Source organism: Gorilla gorilla, chromosome 1 (assembly GCF_029281585.2).
Source record: "Gorilla gorilla gorilla isolate KB3781 chromosome 1, NHGRI_mGorGor1-v2.1_pri, whole genome shotgun sequence".
Taxonomy (NCBI): Eukaryota; Metazoa; Chordata; class Mammalia; order Primates; family Hominidae; genus Gorilla; species Gorilla gorilla.
In genome coordinates, this window is record NC_073224.2 from 117,477,543 (window position 1) to 117,494,516 (window position 16,974).

Genomic DNA, 16,974 nt, shown 5'->3' on the forward strand with positions numbered 1-16,974 from the left:
GGGGCGGTGCTGCAGCACGAGGCCTGCAGTCCTAAACGCGGGGTCGCTCCGGGCCCCCGAGGGGGTGTGTCTTCTGCCCCTTTAACCTGGCCGGGGCGGTTCAAGTGGCCCGGGAAATCAGCGATTTGCAGGGTCAAGGGCTGGTGCTTTGAGAGGCGGAGGGGAGAGAGGGATTTCCCGGTCTCTGCTGCACTCTGTCTATCCGCTAGGTTACTCCTTTTCCTGGCCCGCACAAACCCGCTGTGCGGCAGAGGCGGCCGTGTACCTTTAAGGCCCCGCTGCGCCTGCGCCTTGGGCTCTCCTGAAGCGCCGAGCGGGACCCTAAGGAGCCAGCTGGCGCAGGCTATGGGCTGGGCGGCGGTTGAGACAGCGGCGGTATTGGGAGGGGTAGGTGAGGGTCGCGAGGCTGCGTGAGCTTCTGAGTGAACGCGGTGCTTTTGGGAACGCGGGACGGGCGACCTGTGGCGCCAGGAGCGGGCCGAGGCGCGGCGCACGGATGCCGTCTGGATGGGAAGTTACGGTTTACAGCGAAGTCCACCCAGCGTTTCCGAGGTGAAGGCGCCGCGCCAGGCCGGGCGGGCGGTGAGTCCGGGACCCGCGGGTACACAGCTGGGTCGAGCTGCGGCTGTCGCAAGTTTTGTTGCGAGCGACGGAGGGCGTGTGTTCCGGCCCCGCCGGGGCTTAAGTTCCATGCGTTCGATTCCTCGCTTGCCGCTGCCGCCGGCAGCCCTCATCTCTTGGGCGCTGGGGAAGAAACTCTCTGGCGGGTGTTCTGTGGCATCCCAGGGGGTGGAGGGATGAGCAGCTTCGGGGGCACGTCCTCGTGTATCCTGTGGAGGACCCTGACCCCGCACCCCACCCTCGAGGCCAGAAATCGGTTGCCTCTGGGGACCTGAGAGGCGAGACCACTCGCGCCCCTGACTTGCAAAGTTGGGGTCTTTATTGGCCTCCGGGATTCTGCTCCTGGCGGTTTCTCCAGGCTGGTGATGGGCAAGCCAGGTGTACCAAGTCCAGGATGCACATGAGGAGCGTTTGTAGCCATCACTGAATCACCTCATGACTAGCGGGGCAGGCCTCTAATTCACCGCAGGATTTCCGGTAGGTTGGATTGTGGGGTTGGTGTTTGCACTCCAAAGAGTTGGCCTGATTTCCCTGTGTCTGTCTTTCTGGCTTGTTAGATCTTCTCATTTGGCGTCCTTTCTCCGAAGAGTTAACCAAGACGTTTGGCGTGGTTTCCTTGCTTTCCTCCTATCTTTTGCTGCTAGAGCTGCTTTCGAAAAGAAGTCTTTTCTTGCAGTGGTATCTTTTCTTTGGGTTACAGTGTTGTTTATCCTTTCTTTGCCGAAAGAATGAATCCCAGTGCTTCACGAAGTTAAAGGAAAGATCTACTGGTAGTGTTTAGTCTTTGTTCTGAGCTGATATGTGTTAGTAGCTTTTTGTTTTTAAATTTTATTAGTAAAATTTCACCAGTGAACCAGAAGCTCTTTTTTTCTGTTGTGAAATGCTAGCTTTAAGATTTCTGAGAACTTTGTGTCAAAGAAATCTTTGAAAAGTTACTGAAGTATACAGAGAGGTTCACAATTTTAAATGTGCAGGTGGTCCGGGCGCGGTAGATCACACCTGTAATCCCAGCACTTTGGGACGCCAAGGTGGGCGGATCACTTGAGCCCAGGATTTCCAGACCAGCCTGGGCAACGTGCCAAAACCCTATCTCTACTAAAATTACAGAAGTTAGCTGTGTGTGGTGGTGTGTGCCTGTAGTCCCAGCTACCTGGTAGGCTGAGGTGGGAGGATCACCAGAGCCCAGGAGGTTGAGATTGCAGTGAGCCGTGATCATGGCAGTGCACTCCCGCCTGGGTGGCAGAGTGAGACCCTGTCTCCAAAAAAAAAAAAAAAAAAAAAAAAAAAAGTACAGGTAATGAATTTTTACCAAGTGAACCACCACAGATCAAGAAATAGAACATTACTAGACTGGGGTATATTTGTAGGAGTGGCATTGTTGGTTTTAGAGGTATATGAATGATAAAACTTAGTATTACATATTGTTGAACGTTTTCCCAAAGTGGTTGTACCATTTAGCAGGGATATTCTGGTTACCCCACATCCTTGCTGATGCCTGTCAGTTAAAAATTATTTTGCCATTCTAGTAGGGGTGCAGTAATATATCAGTGTGATTTCATTTTGCATTTTCCTGGTATTGAGATTGAGTATCTTTTATTGTCATTTGTGTGTCCTCTTTTGTGAAGTGCCTGTTAAATCTTTTTATCCAGTTTTCATTGATATGCTTGTTTTTCTGTTGATTTGTAATACTTTTTTCTGGATATGTGTCCTTTCTACGATATATACGTATTGCATTTCTCTTTTTTCAATCTGTAGCTTGCCTTTTCACTCTTTTAATGGTGCTTATTCATGAATGGAGATTCTCTAACTTTTTTTTTTCTTTTTGAGACAAGATCTCACTCTGTTGCCCAGGCTGGAGTGCAGTGGCACAATCACAGCTGACCGCAACCTTGACCTCCCAAGGCTCAGGTGATCCTCCTGCCTCAGCCCCCAAGTAGCTGGGACCTACAGGGGAGCACCACCACACTCAGCTCTTTTCTGTATTTTTAGTAGAGATGGGGTTTTGCCACATTGCATAGGCTGGTCTGGAATTCCTAGGCTCAGGTGAGACATCTGCCTCGGCCTCCCAAAGTGTTGGGATTACAGGCATGAGCCAGTGCACCCAGCCTGAGATTCTTAATTTTAATGAAATTATACTTTATCAATCTTTTCCTTTATGGTTACTGCTTTTTGTGTCCTGTTTAAGAAATCAATGCCTAACCTAGGAGTATGAACACATTTTTCTGTGTTAACCTTATAGCAATTTTATTTTAGTTTTTGCATTTCTTTTTTTTTTTTCAGACAGGGCCTCACTCTGTTGCCCAGGCTAGAGTGCCGTGGCAGGATCTCAGCTCACTGCAACCTCCACCTCCTGGCTCAAGCGATCCTCCCACCTCAGCCTCCTGAGTAGCTGCGACTATAGGAGTGTGCCACCATGCCTGGCTTAATTTTCATATTTTTTGTAGAGATGGGGATTCAACATGTTTCCCAGGTTGGTCTCAAACTCTTGGGCTCAAGTAATCTTCCCACTTAAGCCTCCCAGAGTGTGGGGATTACAGGCATGAGCCACCCCACCCGGCTATGATTCACTTTTTACTACATGGATGTGTCTGCTTGATCCAGCACCATTTATTGAAAAGACTATCCTTTTTCCTTCTGCACTGTTTGGCACTTTTTTTCATAAATCGGATGACTGCGTGGTCATCCAATTTATGAAATTAGTGTGGGTCTGTTTCTGTTTCTGGACCAACCTGGGCAATATAGTGAGATCCCATCTCTACAAAAAATAAAAATAATAAATAAATGAGTAAAATTTAAAAAATAAGTGCATAGAGCAGATGGAGTCATAGGTGATAATTTATAAATGATTGTCAGTTTCTTGGCTACATACGGGTGTTGGTAATTCAGATGTGTTGGGCATTCAGGGAAAATGTATTAAGGGAATTATGTGGTGTTCACAGTGATTGCTAGACGTTCATTGTGACTTGAATTAGATGTTATTTGAGCCTCACAGAGCTACAATTTTGATTCTTTATTTATTTATCTTTTTACAATTTTTACAATCTTCTTGTCAAGGCAGTAACTCTTTTATACTTCATTGTTCTTAGGTATACTTAATTACCAGGAAAACTTTATGGATCGTACCTAAATAAGCGTTAAGCCATTTAAAGGGCCGATGTGATGTGATGTAAACAATAGTATTCTACATAATAGTTTTAGGACTACATCGAACAATTTTTTTTTTTTTTCTTGAGACAGTGTCTCGCTCTGTTGCCCAGGCTGGAGTGGAGTGGTATGATCATGGGTCTCTGCAGCCTTGACCTCTCAGGCTCAAGCAGTCTGCCCACCTCAGCTTCCTTAGTAGCTGGGTCTACAGGCATGCACCACTATGCCCGGCTAATTTTCTATTTTTTGTAGACAGGGTTTTCCTGTAGTGCCCAGACTGGTTTCAAACTCCTGGGCTCAAATGATCCTCCCACCTTGGCATCTCAAAGTGTTGGGATTACAGGCATAAGCCATCACCGCTGGCCATTTTAGTTTTAATAATTTTTATATTTTTCTAATTTAAAAGATTTACTAAAATCTCTTACAGCTATTATTTATGAATATAGTATTCATTGTTGTTATTATGATTATTTTGTATGTGTTCAATCTCATTTTCATCATAAGCTCCTGGAAATTTGAGATTTTGTCTCTTATTCACCACTGTATTCTCAGTACTTGACCTTGCCTGGCATGAAACAGATATTGAATAAATATTTGTTAAATGAATGAATGAATGAACATACTAATACCATATTCAACAATCTCCCAAGTGTCACAGTTTTCACCATCTAACAAATAAAATAGCTTGTATACAGCAGAGTCACAGTCAACCTGACATAAAAGGAAATGTCAATGAAAAATAAACCTTTGTATGTGTTGCTGCTAAGATTTTGGGGCTTTTGTTACTGTAGCATAACCTAGTGAAAGCTCAGCGAGACAGCCTGTAGAATATACGTGTACAGATAGACCAGATAGACCAGTAGATGAGATTCCAAAGAAGCATTAACTACACCCACACACTCTTAATTCCCTAACAGAAAGAATAGAATTCTTGTTCACTAAGATCTGCCTCAAGTATTACTTTGTGAAAACTTCCCTGGCTACTGAAGTATTTTGTCAGGACTCTTTATTTTTTTTCCCCCCAGGCTGGAGTTCAGTGGTGCCATCATAGCTCACTAACCTCTAATTCAAGGCTCAAGGAATCCTCCTGCCTCAGCCTTCCGAGTAGCTGAGACTACAAGTGTGTGCCACCATGCTGGGCCAATTTTTCATTTTTTATTTTCAGAGATGGGGTCTTACTATGTTGCCGAGGCTGGTGAGGACTGTTGATTACATATGACAGGAACCCAAACAATTCTAGTTCCCCACCACCTTTCAACCTGCTCCTCCCTGGGTCTTCCTAGTCTCCGTAAACGGCAGCTCCATCCTTCAAGTTGCCGAAGCCCCAGATCTCAATATTAACCATGATTTCTCTCTTTTATCTCATAGGCAATCTGAAAGCAAATCCTGTTTAGATGCAGGCGAAGGTTCCTGGTGACCCAGGCTCTCACCTTACCGTCCCTTACCATCCTCCTGAGGGTGTCTGGAGCTTCAGTGCTGTGTGTTCTTGGCCTCCACGCTGGGGGTGCCACCAACTCCCACTGTCCAGGGCTTCCAGTGGACTCTCCGAGGTACTGATGTAGAAACTTCCCCATTTGGTGCACCAAGAGCAACCTCACACGATGTGGGCCGAATGAAGAGCTGCCAGATCCCACAGGTAAAAACCCTGAGGCATTGCCAGCTCGATGGAGTCAGAGAGTCCTTTTTCTATTATGACTCAGATGTGAAGGGAAGATGCCAAGTGCCCTAAACATCGCAGGGCCTTGCCTGGCATGAAACAGATACTGAATTAATATTTGTTAAGTGAATGAACAAATATTCACAGCGTGTGCCACCCTCGACCTGCAGTGCCGTTGTCAGGTGGAAGTGATTTTACTTCAGGAGAGGACAGTGTTCTCTCCAGGACTTTTCCTTAGTAGCTAGATCTGCATCCCACTCCTTGCTCTTCCCCTCTTACCCCCCATTCTCTGCCCCCATTTCCGTCTCTTGTTTCCACCCTGCCGTCCCCTTTCACCTGCTTTCTCCTCTTCAGCTTTCATGGCTCACCCCCTCCCTGTCCACCCGCATCCCCCAGGCTAAGGCCCTGCACTGTCCTGGGTGGGGAGATGTGTGTGGTTTTAGGCAGTGCCCTCTAGATGTGTCCAGGATGGGGAAACATGGCTCAGTTGCCAGTATAATGGGTTAAAAGAGAGGCCACTTTTGAAGGCCGTTCCCATCTCCCATTCCAGAATCCTGTAGGACTTAGAATTTATGGGCCACAGTGGAATTCTTGGTTCCCCAGGACCTTGTGGTGGACACCTTCTTTGACTGAGCATTCATGGTGTGACTATTAGGTACCATGCCCTGCTCTGGGCTAGAGACCCCATAATGAGTAAATCTCAGGTCACTACCCCATGGAACCCACCACTGCAGGCATTGAGATGGGGAGAAAGAAAGGGGCATGGCCTGTTTGTATCCTTCTCACGTGGCCGTCCACCAGGTCCTGGGGGAGTGGGAGCCAGTGCAAGGAGGGAAGTCCAGTGAGAATGACAAATGGACGATGTCAAACCCAGGGGTTGAGGCCCCCACCTGCAGCCGGGCAGCTTCTGGAGTGGACAAGGAGCAGCAGGGAAGGTTGCGGCCTGGTGTTCTGGGATCCACTGTCTCATCTCATTCTTTTGGGCACCAGAACTTATCCAAAGACAAGACTCAGTGTCTCTGGCAACAGTGGGCCAGAGGAATAATGTGTTTCAGAGGAGGAAGAAGGGGTTGTACCCCATGGAAACAGTATATAGTTTTACAGTAGTGCGTCTGTCTCCAATAACTAGTTAGCACGTTCCTGTTAATGGAAAATACTGGTGGTGTAAGTTCCCCTGGATGTTCTCATCTTCATGTAAATTTGCTCATTTCCTTCCTTCCTTCCTTCCCTACTTCTCTCCCTTCCCTACTTCTCTCCCACTCTTTTTCTCTCTCTCTTTATTCTTTCCCGCCCTCCTTCCCTTTTGCCTTCCCTCCCTTCCTTTCTTCCTCCCTCCCTCCCTGCCTTCCTCCCTCCCTCCCTTCTTTTCTTCCTCCCTCCCTTCCTCCCTCCCTCCCTGCCTTCCTTCCTCCCTCCCTTCCTTCCTTCCTTCCTTCCTCCCTTCCTCCCTCCCTTCCTCCCTCCCTCCCTCCTTCCTTCCCTCCCTCCATTCTTTCCTTTCTTCCTTTCTTCTTTTCTTTTTCTTTGTCTCTCATGCTCTCTCTTTTTCTTTCCTTTTTGTTCTACTTTTTTAAATAGACCACACTGCACTGAAATCTACATTACTTACCAAAACCTCTGGAGCTGCTTCTGTCTTGTAGGCAGGGAGCTCATCCTGTAGCCCTTAGGTCCTCCCAGCCTCCTCCTCCTCTGATTTGTGGGTGCCACTGGGGCAGCTGCTGAGTCTCAGTGGTTCCTAGTTGTCACCAAGTTCTGCCCACCTAGATGGTTTGCACCTGTCCTTACCAGAACCCTGCACTGTCTAGATGACTGAGGCTGCTTCTGCCTAACTGATCTACTATCTGTGTTCCAGGGGCACCCCAGGGTTAGAGGTAAATGGCACAGGCATTGAAATCTCCAACTGCTCTGACTCCAGGTTGGTGCACTTCAATGCCAAGTACTAACCACACAATAACAGGATGCCACCAAAACCTTGGTATGGGGCTGCTGCATCCTAATTAAAAAAAAGTAATAGATGTTATTTTTTAGAACAGTTCTAGGTTTACAGAAAAATGGAGTGGATAGTACAGAGAGTTCTCCTAGTCTCCCCTGTCCTCCAGCACACAGTTTCCCCTATTAGTATGTTGTATTAGTGTGGTCCGTTTGTTACAATTGATGAACCACTATTGATACATCATTATCAACTAAAGTCCATAGTTTACATTAGAGTTCATTCTTTAAGTTTCACAGATTATGGGTTTTGGCAATTATGTAGTGTCCTAAATCCCCAATACAGCATCATGCAAAATAGTTTCACTGCTGAAAATTCCCTGTACTTCACCATTTCATGCCTCCTCCTCTCCTCCACCCCTGACAACCACTCATCATTTTACTACTTCTATCTTTTTGACTTTCCAAGAATGTCCTAGAGTTGGAATTACAGTATGTAGGTTTCCAGACTGGCTTCTTTCTAGCATTATGTACTTTAAGTTCCTCCACATCTTTTCATGACTTGACAGCTTGTTTTGTAAAATCACTGAATCAGATTTCATTGTATGGCTACAACACAGTTTGTTTATTCATTCACTTGGTGAAAGACATCTTGGGTACTTCCAAGTTTTGACAATTATGATAAAATTGCTGCAAGTACTTATGTGCAGGATTTTGAATGAACTTAAGTTTTCCAAAGTGACTGTACACTTTTGATTTCCACTAGCTATGGAGAGTTCTGGTTGTTCCTCATCTTTGACAGCATTTGGTGTGTTCACCGTTTTGTGTTTTAGCCATTCTGATAGGTTTACAGTGATATCTCGTTGTTTTAATGTGCAATTCCCTCACAACAAATGATTTTGAGCATCTTTCTCATATGCTTATTTGCCATCTGTATATCTTATTAATGAGGTGTTCAGATCTTTCACCTTTTTTTTTTTTTTTTTTTTTTTTTTTTTTTTTGCTTTGTGTTGTTTAGTTCTCAGAATTCTTCATATATTTTGGACAGCAGTTTTTCCATCAGATTATTTTGTAAATATTTTCTCCCAGTCTGTGACTTGCTTTTTCCATTCTCTTAACAGTGTCTTTCACAGAACAGAAGTTTTTAATTTTAATGAGGCTCAACTTAATTTTTTTTTCATTAGTAGATTGTGCTTTTGGTTTTGTATCTAAGAAGCCATCATTGAACCCAGGATCCCTCAGATTTTCTCCTATGTTATCTCCTAGGATTCTTATGGTTTTGCACCTTACATTTACATGTAAGATTTATTTTATAAAGGGTATAACATGCATACCTGGATTTATTTATTTTTTTGCATGTGGTTGTCCAGCTGTTCTAGCACCACTAGTTTGAAAGGCTATCTTTGCTGTTTTAAATTGTCTCCAAACCTCCATGGAAGATCAGTGGACTGTATGTAGGCCTGCTTCTGGGCTCTGTATTCTTTTCCATGCATCTATATGTGTGTGTTTTCTCTTTTCACCAACTTCACACTATTTGGGTTACTGTAGCTTAATGTAAGTCCTGAAGTTGGTAGTGCCAAACCTCAGGGAGGTTTTCTGAACTTCATCATGAGAACCTGGTTGAGATCATTGTAGTAACACTTGGAAATGTGTGAGATTCCCCTTTAGTCTGGTCTTCAAGGAGTTTTTAATGTTCTAGCCAGGCTATCCTCAGCTTCTAGTAATCTGTCAATACCATTTAAGTGCTCCTCCCACTTGCTGTCCCCAGTAGCTTCTCTTCCCTGTGAGCTGTGACTCCTTGTGTGTTGGCCTGTGTTTCTCATTTTTAAGGTGGCAGTTTTCCCTGTGACCTCAATTCTCTGATCCACCCTAGAAGGGTTGACTTTCAGTTTGTTCAGCTTTTTTCTAGCTGTGAGGACAAGTGATGACTGCCTAGCTCTTTCCATGTTGAAATAGAAACCCAAAAGTTTGTTTAAAGAATTACTTGTTATAAAAGTCCCCCATTGTTAATGTACAACTCAATGATGTAAGTTGATTTATCGAATTGTGCAGCCATCAGCAGAGTTCTACTTCAGCATATTTTGTCACTTCCCAAATTCCCTTGAACCTGTTTGTAGTCATTTCCTAATCCCTGGTCCCCATGACTGGGTCTGAATAGAATAAACATTTGGAAAGCAGATTTCATTATATTTACATTTTCCTGTGTTTGGGACTTTATATAGTGGACTATTGTGTTCGTTTTGTGACAAGTAGAGAAGAGATTGCATTCTAGGGATGGTTTTTGGGGAAACATAATAGTAGTCCTGTTTATGGCTCTCCTTGAATTGGTTCATCTGTGCCGGTGACTGGTATTTGTTACCAAACCTTGTCTGGTGAGCATAAGAAAAGGAATTTTTAAAAATCTGCTATTAAAATTGAGATGTTACATTTTCACATAATAAAATTTGGAGTTAAGTAGTGAACCGTCTTTATTTTATTTTATCTTTTTTTTTGGAGATGGAGTTATTTCTCTTTTCCTTGGGCTCAAATGCAACGGCGCCATCTCAGCTCACTGCAACCTCCACCTCCTGAGTTCAAGTGATTCTCCTGCCTCAGCCTCCTGAATAGCTGGGATTACAGGCGCCTGCCACCACACCTGGCTAATGTTTGTATTTTTGGTAGAGACAGGGTTTCTTCATGTTGGCCAGGTTGGTCTCTAACTCTTGACCTCAAGTGATCCACCTGCCTTGGCCTCTCAAAGTGCTAGGATTACAGACATGAACCACGGCCTGACCTGAACTGTGGGGAAAAGAAAAAGAGATCAGATTGTTACTGTGTCTGTGTAGGAAGAAGTAGACATAAGAGACTCCATTTTGTTCTGTACTAAGAAAAATTCTTTTGCCTTGAGACGCTGTTAATCTGTAACCCTACCCCCAACCCTGTGCTCCCTAAGACATGGGCTGTGTCAACTCAGGGTTAAATGGATTAAGGGCTCTTCAGGGTGTGCTTTGTTAAACAAATGCTTGAAGGCAGCATGCTTGTTAAGAGTCATCACCACTCCCTAATCTCAAGTACCCAGAGGCACACTACACTGCGGAAGACTGCAGGGACCTCTGCCTAGGAAAGCCAGGTATTGTCCAAGGTTTCTCCCCATGTGATAGTCTGAAATACAGCCTTGTGGGAAGGGAAAGACCTGACTGTCCCCCAGCCGGACACCCGTAAAGGGTCTGTGCTGAGGAGGATTAGTAAAAGAGGAAGAAAGGCCTCTTTGCAGTTGAGATAAGAGGAAGGCATCTGTCTCCTGCTCGTCCCTGGGCAATGGAATGTCCGATTGTATATTACATCTACTGAGATAGGAGAAAACCGCCTTAGGACTGGAGGTGGGACATGCTGGCAGCAATACTGCTCTTTAAGGCATTGAGATGTTTATGTATATGCACATCAAAAGCACAGCACTTTTTTCTTTACCTTGTTTGTGATGCAGAGACATTTGTTCACGTGTTTACCTGCTGATCTTCTCTCCACTATTATCCTATTGTCCTGCCACATCCCCCTCTCCAGAAATGCCCAATAATGATCAATAAATACTAAGGGAACTCAGAGGCCAGTGCCAGCATGGGTCCTCCGTATGCTGAACGCCGGTCCCCTGGGCCCATTTTTCTTTCTCTGTACTTTGTCTTTGTGTCTCTTTCTTTTCCAAGTCTCTCCTTCCACCTAACGAGAAACGCCCACAGGTGTGGAGGGGCAACCCATCCCTTCACTGAACCATTTTTATTCTTTCAGAAATGTGATTGATAACAGTAAAGCCACACTCCTCAAGTGCCTGAAATACCCCTCATTGTCTTCTTCAGGTGGCAAGGGCTCTGGAACAGCTACATAAAGGTGAGGGCAATATTTTTACTGTAGTTCTTTCATTGATTGGTTGATGGATTTTTTTCTCTTAGAGGGTTAGCATACATTTATCTGAAATTGAAATTCAAGAGGAGAGACAGGCACCTGTACTAGTTTTCTCTTGCTGCCTATTATCACATTACCACAAACCAGTGGTTTCAAACCACAGAAGTCTGGAATGAAGTGGCCGGGTTCTCTGATCAGCTAAGGAAATATTTCTTAGACTAGATACTGCAGCACTCACCACAATAAGAAATCAAGCGAATTGCACTTCATTTTTAAAAAGTTCTCATTCAAAAAACTATGTCTTGAAGAAAACATAGGTACAAATCTTTGTGACTTTGGGTTAGAAATTTTTTAAGTAGGCACAAACAACCCGAAAATAGATAGATACATGGACTTCACTAAAATAAAAAACTTATATGCTTCAAAGGATAATGTCAAGGAAGTGAAAAGATAATCCACATAATGGGAGAACTGTTTCCAAATTATATATTTGACATGGGTCTAGTACCTAGAGTATATAAGGAATTCATATAACTGAGCAATAAACGACAAACAACCAAATTTAACAATGGGAAAAAATCTGTGAGTAGAGGTTTCTCTAAAGCAAACACACAAATGGCCAAGAAGCACATGCAAAGATGTTCGATGTTTTTCATCATTAGGAAAATATAAATTTAAATCAAAATGAGATACCACTTCACACCCACTAGTATGACTTAAGAAAAAATAAAGACAACACAAGTTTGGAAAGTTATGGAGAATATGGAATTCTCATATATTACTAGCGGGAATGTAAAATGGCATAGCCATTGAAGTTGGTAAACAGTGTGTAAGTTCCTCAAAAAGTTAAACATAAAAGAAAGTTAAACATAAAGTGACATGATGCAGCAATTGCACTCCTAGGTTTATAACCAAGAAAATGAAAAACAGATGTTCACTCAAAAACATGTACAAAGCTGTTCATAGCAGCATTATTCATAATGGTTAAAAAGTGGAAACATCTTAAACCACCGTCAGTTGATGAATAAACAAAATGTGGTATAATCATATGGTGGAATATTATTTGGCCATAAAAATGAAGTATTGATGCAGGCTAAAAAGGATGAAACTTGAGAACAAAATGCTGAGAAGCAGATGCAAAATGCCACACTTTGTTATCCCATATAGAGGAAGTGCCCAGAACAATTACATCTATATATAGAGAAAGTAGATTAGTGGTTGTCAGAGACTGCAAGAAGGGGGGAATTGGAGAGTGACTGCCCATAGGTACAGGCATGCTTTTTGGCATTATGAAAATATTCTGGAATTAGGTAGTGGTGATGGTTGCAGAACTTTTGGAATATGGTAAAAGACACTGAAATATATGCTTAAAAATGGTGATTTTTGTGATATATGAATTATACTATAGAAATAATAATAACAGTAGTAAAGCAAGGTGTCTTTCCACATCTCCATGCCTTGTATTTTCATTAAAAAAAAAAAAAAAGCATTTCAGGGCCAGGCTCAGTGGTTTACTCCTGTAATCCCAGCACTTTTGGAGGCCTAGGTGGGAGGATCGCTTGAGGCCAGAAGTTCAAAACCAGCCTGAGCAACATAGCAAGACCTTGTCTCCATGAAAAATAAAAAATTAGCCAGAAATGGTGATGTGTGCCTAGAGTTCCAACTACTTGGAAAGCTGAGGCAGGAGGATCGCTTGAGCCTAGGAGTTCAAGGTTGCAGTGATCTATAATCACCACTGCACTCCAGCCTGGGTGACAGAACAAGACCCTGTCTCAAAACAAAAAAAAAAAAAAAAGGCATCTCACTTTAATAGTAAGAGGCCAGAATATGATGCTGGCAGCATGTTGTGAGGAAATGTATTAGATGAAAGAAGTTAAATTCCAGTTCTCCTTTTTTCAGAAATGAGGTATAGGGGAGAGAAACACGTACTTGGAAAGAATTGACCCAGCTGAATTGGAAAATGTGGGAAGGGGATGGGGAAGAGGCTGCTCCACCTGAGATCTGGCTCCAGGACTTACAGCAAGGGGAACTTGGGCAAGTTACAGACTCTCTATGCCTCAGTTTCTTCATCAGCAAAACAGAATCATCCCATAAACTATAAGGTCGATGGTATCAGCGGGTCCCCAAACTGACTGCACATCTGAGTCATGTTAACAAACACATTCCAGGCCCCACCTGAGCCCTCTGAATCAGAATCCCTGCAAGGAGGATGATGAACTTGAATTTGCACTGACTTTCCCAGCTGTTTCTTACTCTGATCAACTTGGGGGTAGGACCCATTGAGCTGCATCACATCATTCCAAAGCCAAAACACAACAGCAGGACAAGAATATTTTCAAGGCAGTCTCTAAAGCAGAGGAGAAACTGTTGAGGGAACCTGGAAGTAAAGGAGATCTGGCTTGCTGGGCTCCATTTGAACTTTGAGTACAACAGAGACATGAGCCCTTCGGGACACATGCCTGAGGTAGTGACAGTCCAACTTTGGAAGAGTGGAAGCCCTAGTTTCAAATTCAAGCATGCTTTGAGTAGAAATTAAGTTTACCTCTTTTTTCACAGCAACATGGCCAATCTTTCCTAAGCTGCTCAGCTTACAAGAAAAGGAATCATACTCCTAAGAATTCAAACTTCAGCAGTCATAGGTAAGTAAGGAAGTCTTATAAACCTATACTAGACACCTAACCAGAAACTCGAAATTTAGCAGGTTCTTTCAGTTTCAGGACAGTTGTGTTCACTAGATCAGAGGCATTGAGACATGAAGAACAGACCCTTAAAAAGGGAAAGTGTTCCCTTCAGTTTGAGGACATCACTGGAACATTAGGGAAGTGGGAACACAGCTGCTCACTCTACAGTGTGGGTTGCCTTTGTGTCTGGAATGTGTCTGACGCCCTGATCCCTGTGCACATTTCAGGGAGCCTTGGGAGGACCCCGAATCACTGATGGAATTGGGCAGTGCATGGAGATGGCTCAGCAGGACGAGGGTAAATGCAGGGGCAAGTCCAGGTCATACTGAGAGACAATGAGTGGCGCTGATGAGGACAAAGATAAAATCAAAAGTTTGTGCTTCATCTTCAAAAACTCAAGCTGATAACAAACTTGGCCTGATGAGAAATAATAAGTATTTTTCTATTTACATGAGAATTTAATCTCAAAACAGAAATCAGAAAAATATGAAGTCCAGGGCATAAAACCTAAAACTATTGCTCATATTTATTCTTTCTAAATAGAGCAAAGTGTAAAATCTTCTCCATAAGACATACATTGTGGTTATAAAAAGGCAAAAGTCTTAGTGAGAATCATTGGTATTCCATAGAAGAGTGAATTAAGCACAGCCAAGGGAAGACCCACGTCTCATACTTCTCTTGTATATTCCAAAGTTCCAGGGAAATTCCAGGTGATAGAGGTTATTTCCCATACTGTTAAAGCAAGGTTTCAGACACTTCTGAATTTTGGTCCCAGTACTCTAGAAGGGCACACCTCTGTCCTGGAAAATAATACAGGAATGAATACTCTTCCCGTGACCCATTCTGGTCATTCTTCCAGCATCACAAAAACCAAAAAATGGAAATATGGCCAAATAGGTGATTAGCTGTCCCTCATCTTCAGGTTTCTTACCTGTTACTTATAGATAATAGCATTACCTTAAGGATTATGATGAAGATACAATGTCCAAATATAAACACAGTTTTGAGCAAAATGCCTTGTACGAATTGGTCAATGAATAATTACTAAATATGTGAATATTTATTGGATTGTATGGATCCTATGAATAATTACTGAATAATTATTGTGATTGCTTTTATTGGCAGTGCTGAAAACTCATCCCTTTGTGACCTCAAGTAACCCATGACACTTTGTGAACCTGCAGTTTTTTCATTTAGAAACTTGACAGATTTTCATTCTGACACAGAATGTCAGGTCTCCCAGACCCTAGAAAATACATTGACTTAAAGCCTTTGATACATCTCAAAGCAGTATCCTTACAGTGTCACTGGAAGATGGTGCGGGCTGCAGAGAGGGATGCTTTCAAATGGGATTAACCAGTCCTCCTTCCTTCCCTTCCACATGAATGCTGGGCAGCCCAGGGTCAACCCACTGCACCCTCAACTCAGGCAAGTCCAGCAGCCAATCTTAGGAGACCTGGGCTACAGAACAGTCTCTCAAGTTCCAGGCTCACAAAACCTAGGTGGGGATGAAAGCTGAGAAAGCGAAGAGGTGGTTCAGGGGATCACTCTTTCCTACTTGTTCCTCTCACCTCAAACTCACCTTCTACTGCACAGCAACACTGAGGATTGCCAACCAACCCTGACCATAACCTTGATCTTGCCATGTTCTGTTAGTGGAATGCAACCCAAAATCAATGGTGTTAGGTCATCTCAACAAAATATATATCAAACCATATTCCATAAGAACTGCTCGTGGCCCTGTTCTTTTCAGTATATGGGAAAACAAAATGGAAACAACAAAATAGCATCAGGTTTACAAAACTTCCCAAGATAGATGGTCACACATGTTTTCAGGAGACCTCTATATAAATGACTTTGATCACTTGATACCTTGAAAAGAGGTCTTGTGGCACTAGAATGACATCTATAAGTGACAAGTATAAAATGTAGTGCTCAGTGACATTAAAAAACAAATCAACCCACATAGAGGAAGAGCTTTGGACGTAGGGATGTCAAACTGGTCTAGAATGTAATGAAAACCCAAGAAGGTGCCCCAGTAAGAAAGAAGAAATCAGTCTAACAATGGGATGCAGCAGCAAGAATACTGAGACAGGAAAGAAAACATTTTAAAAAAATGAATTATTCATTCACTTTCTAGTGGATACAGAAAAAACTGCAGAAGACCCGGAGGATATCAGGGCAGGCTAAAAGTTTGATATCTTACAGCTGTGGAAAAGCCTTAAGCTCTGTTTTAACTGAGAGCAGGTGGGGTGACTTCATGACTACCATTAAGAAAATATAACCTGTTGGGAAACTGTTTCTGCCTTGATGATGTTGTACAGACAAGAGAAAAACAGTGAGGAATATGCTTAGATGTATTGGGAAAGACACGGGTCTGTGGCATTGTCACAAGGGTACACGAATACTGAGAGTGAATGCTGAAGGAATGATCCCCATTGGTGGTGACCCTCAGGTGAGACTAGGGTGCCTGTGTTTCAGCAAAGCCTGGGCAATTGCAATGCAGGGCTCCTAAGATTCCATGACAACCCCACCTTCTAATTCTGTTATGGCAACCGCAGACGGTTACCTGGCACGCTGGCCACATTCTAACTCACTCTTATCAGAGTCTGAGCTACTGGCAGTGCTTTCAGCTCTGAGTTCAGGCACCTCAAACCTTGTTTTTGCGGTGAAGGATCCTAAAGTGCTGTGGGGAGTGATCACATTTTTCACAACAGTAAGTTAAGAATTTCAGTTACTGACATCCCTCAGTCGTGATTAAACCTATTTGATTTCACCAGTTTTTAACCCATCATGTGTTTGCCTTTCTTCTCCCCAGTCCCTGGCCCCACCTCTTCTGCCACAAACGTCAGCATGGTGGTATCAGCCGGCCCTTTGTCCAGCGAGAAGGCAGAGATGAACATTCTAGAAATCAAGGAGAAATTGCGCCCCCAGCTGGCAGAGAAGAAACAGCAGTTCAGAAGCCTCCAAGAGAAATGTTTTGTAACTCAACTGGCCAGCTTCCTGGCCAACGGACAGAAGAAATACAGTAAGATCTATAGGCTCACCATCACGAAAGTGATGAAT

General features: G+C 43.4%; 1 protein-coding gene across 1 annotated transcript in view; it reads left to right on the forward strand.

Moving 5' to 3' along the window:
* Positions 1–1,761: 1,761 nt before the first annotated feature.
* The window catches only part of LOC134756861 (putative neuroblastoma breakpoint family member 8), a 49,639-nt gene continuing 34,426 nt past the window's right edge, over positions 1,762–16,974 (forward strand). The window contains exons 1-5 of the mRNA XM_063696344.1: positions 1,762–2,529; positions 2,902–3,091; positions 5,134–5,401; positions 11,182–11,212; positions 16,727–16,936. Of these exons, the coding sequence (XP_063552414.1) occupies positions 5,378–5,401; positions 11,182–11,212; positions 16,727–16,936 (265 nt within the window). The 5' untranslated portion in view covers positions 1,762–2,529; positions 2,902–3,091; positions 5,134–5,377. The remainder of the gene's footprint in view (positions 2,530–2,901; positions 3,092–5,133; positions 5,402–11,181; positions 11,213–16,726; positions 16,937–16,974) is intronic.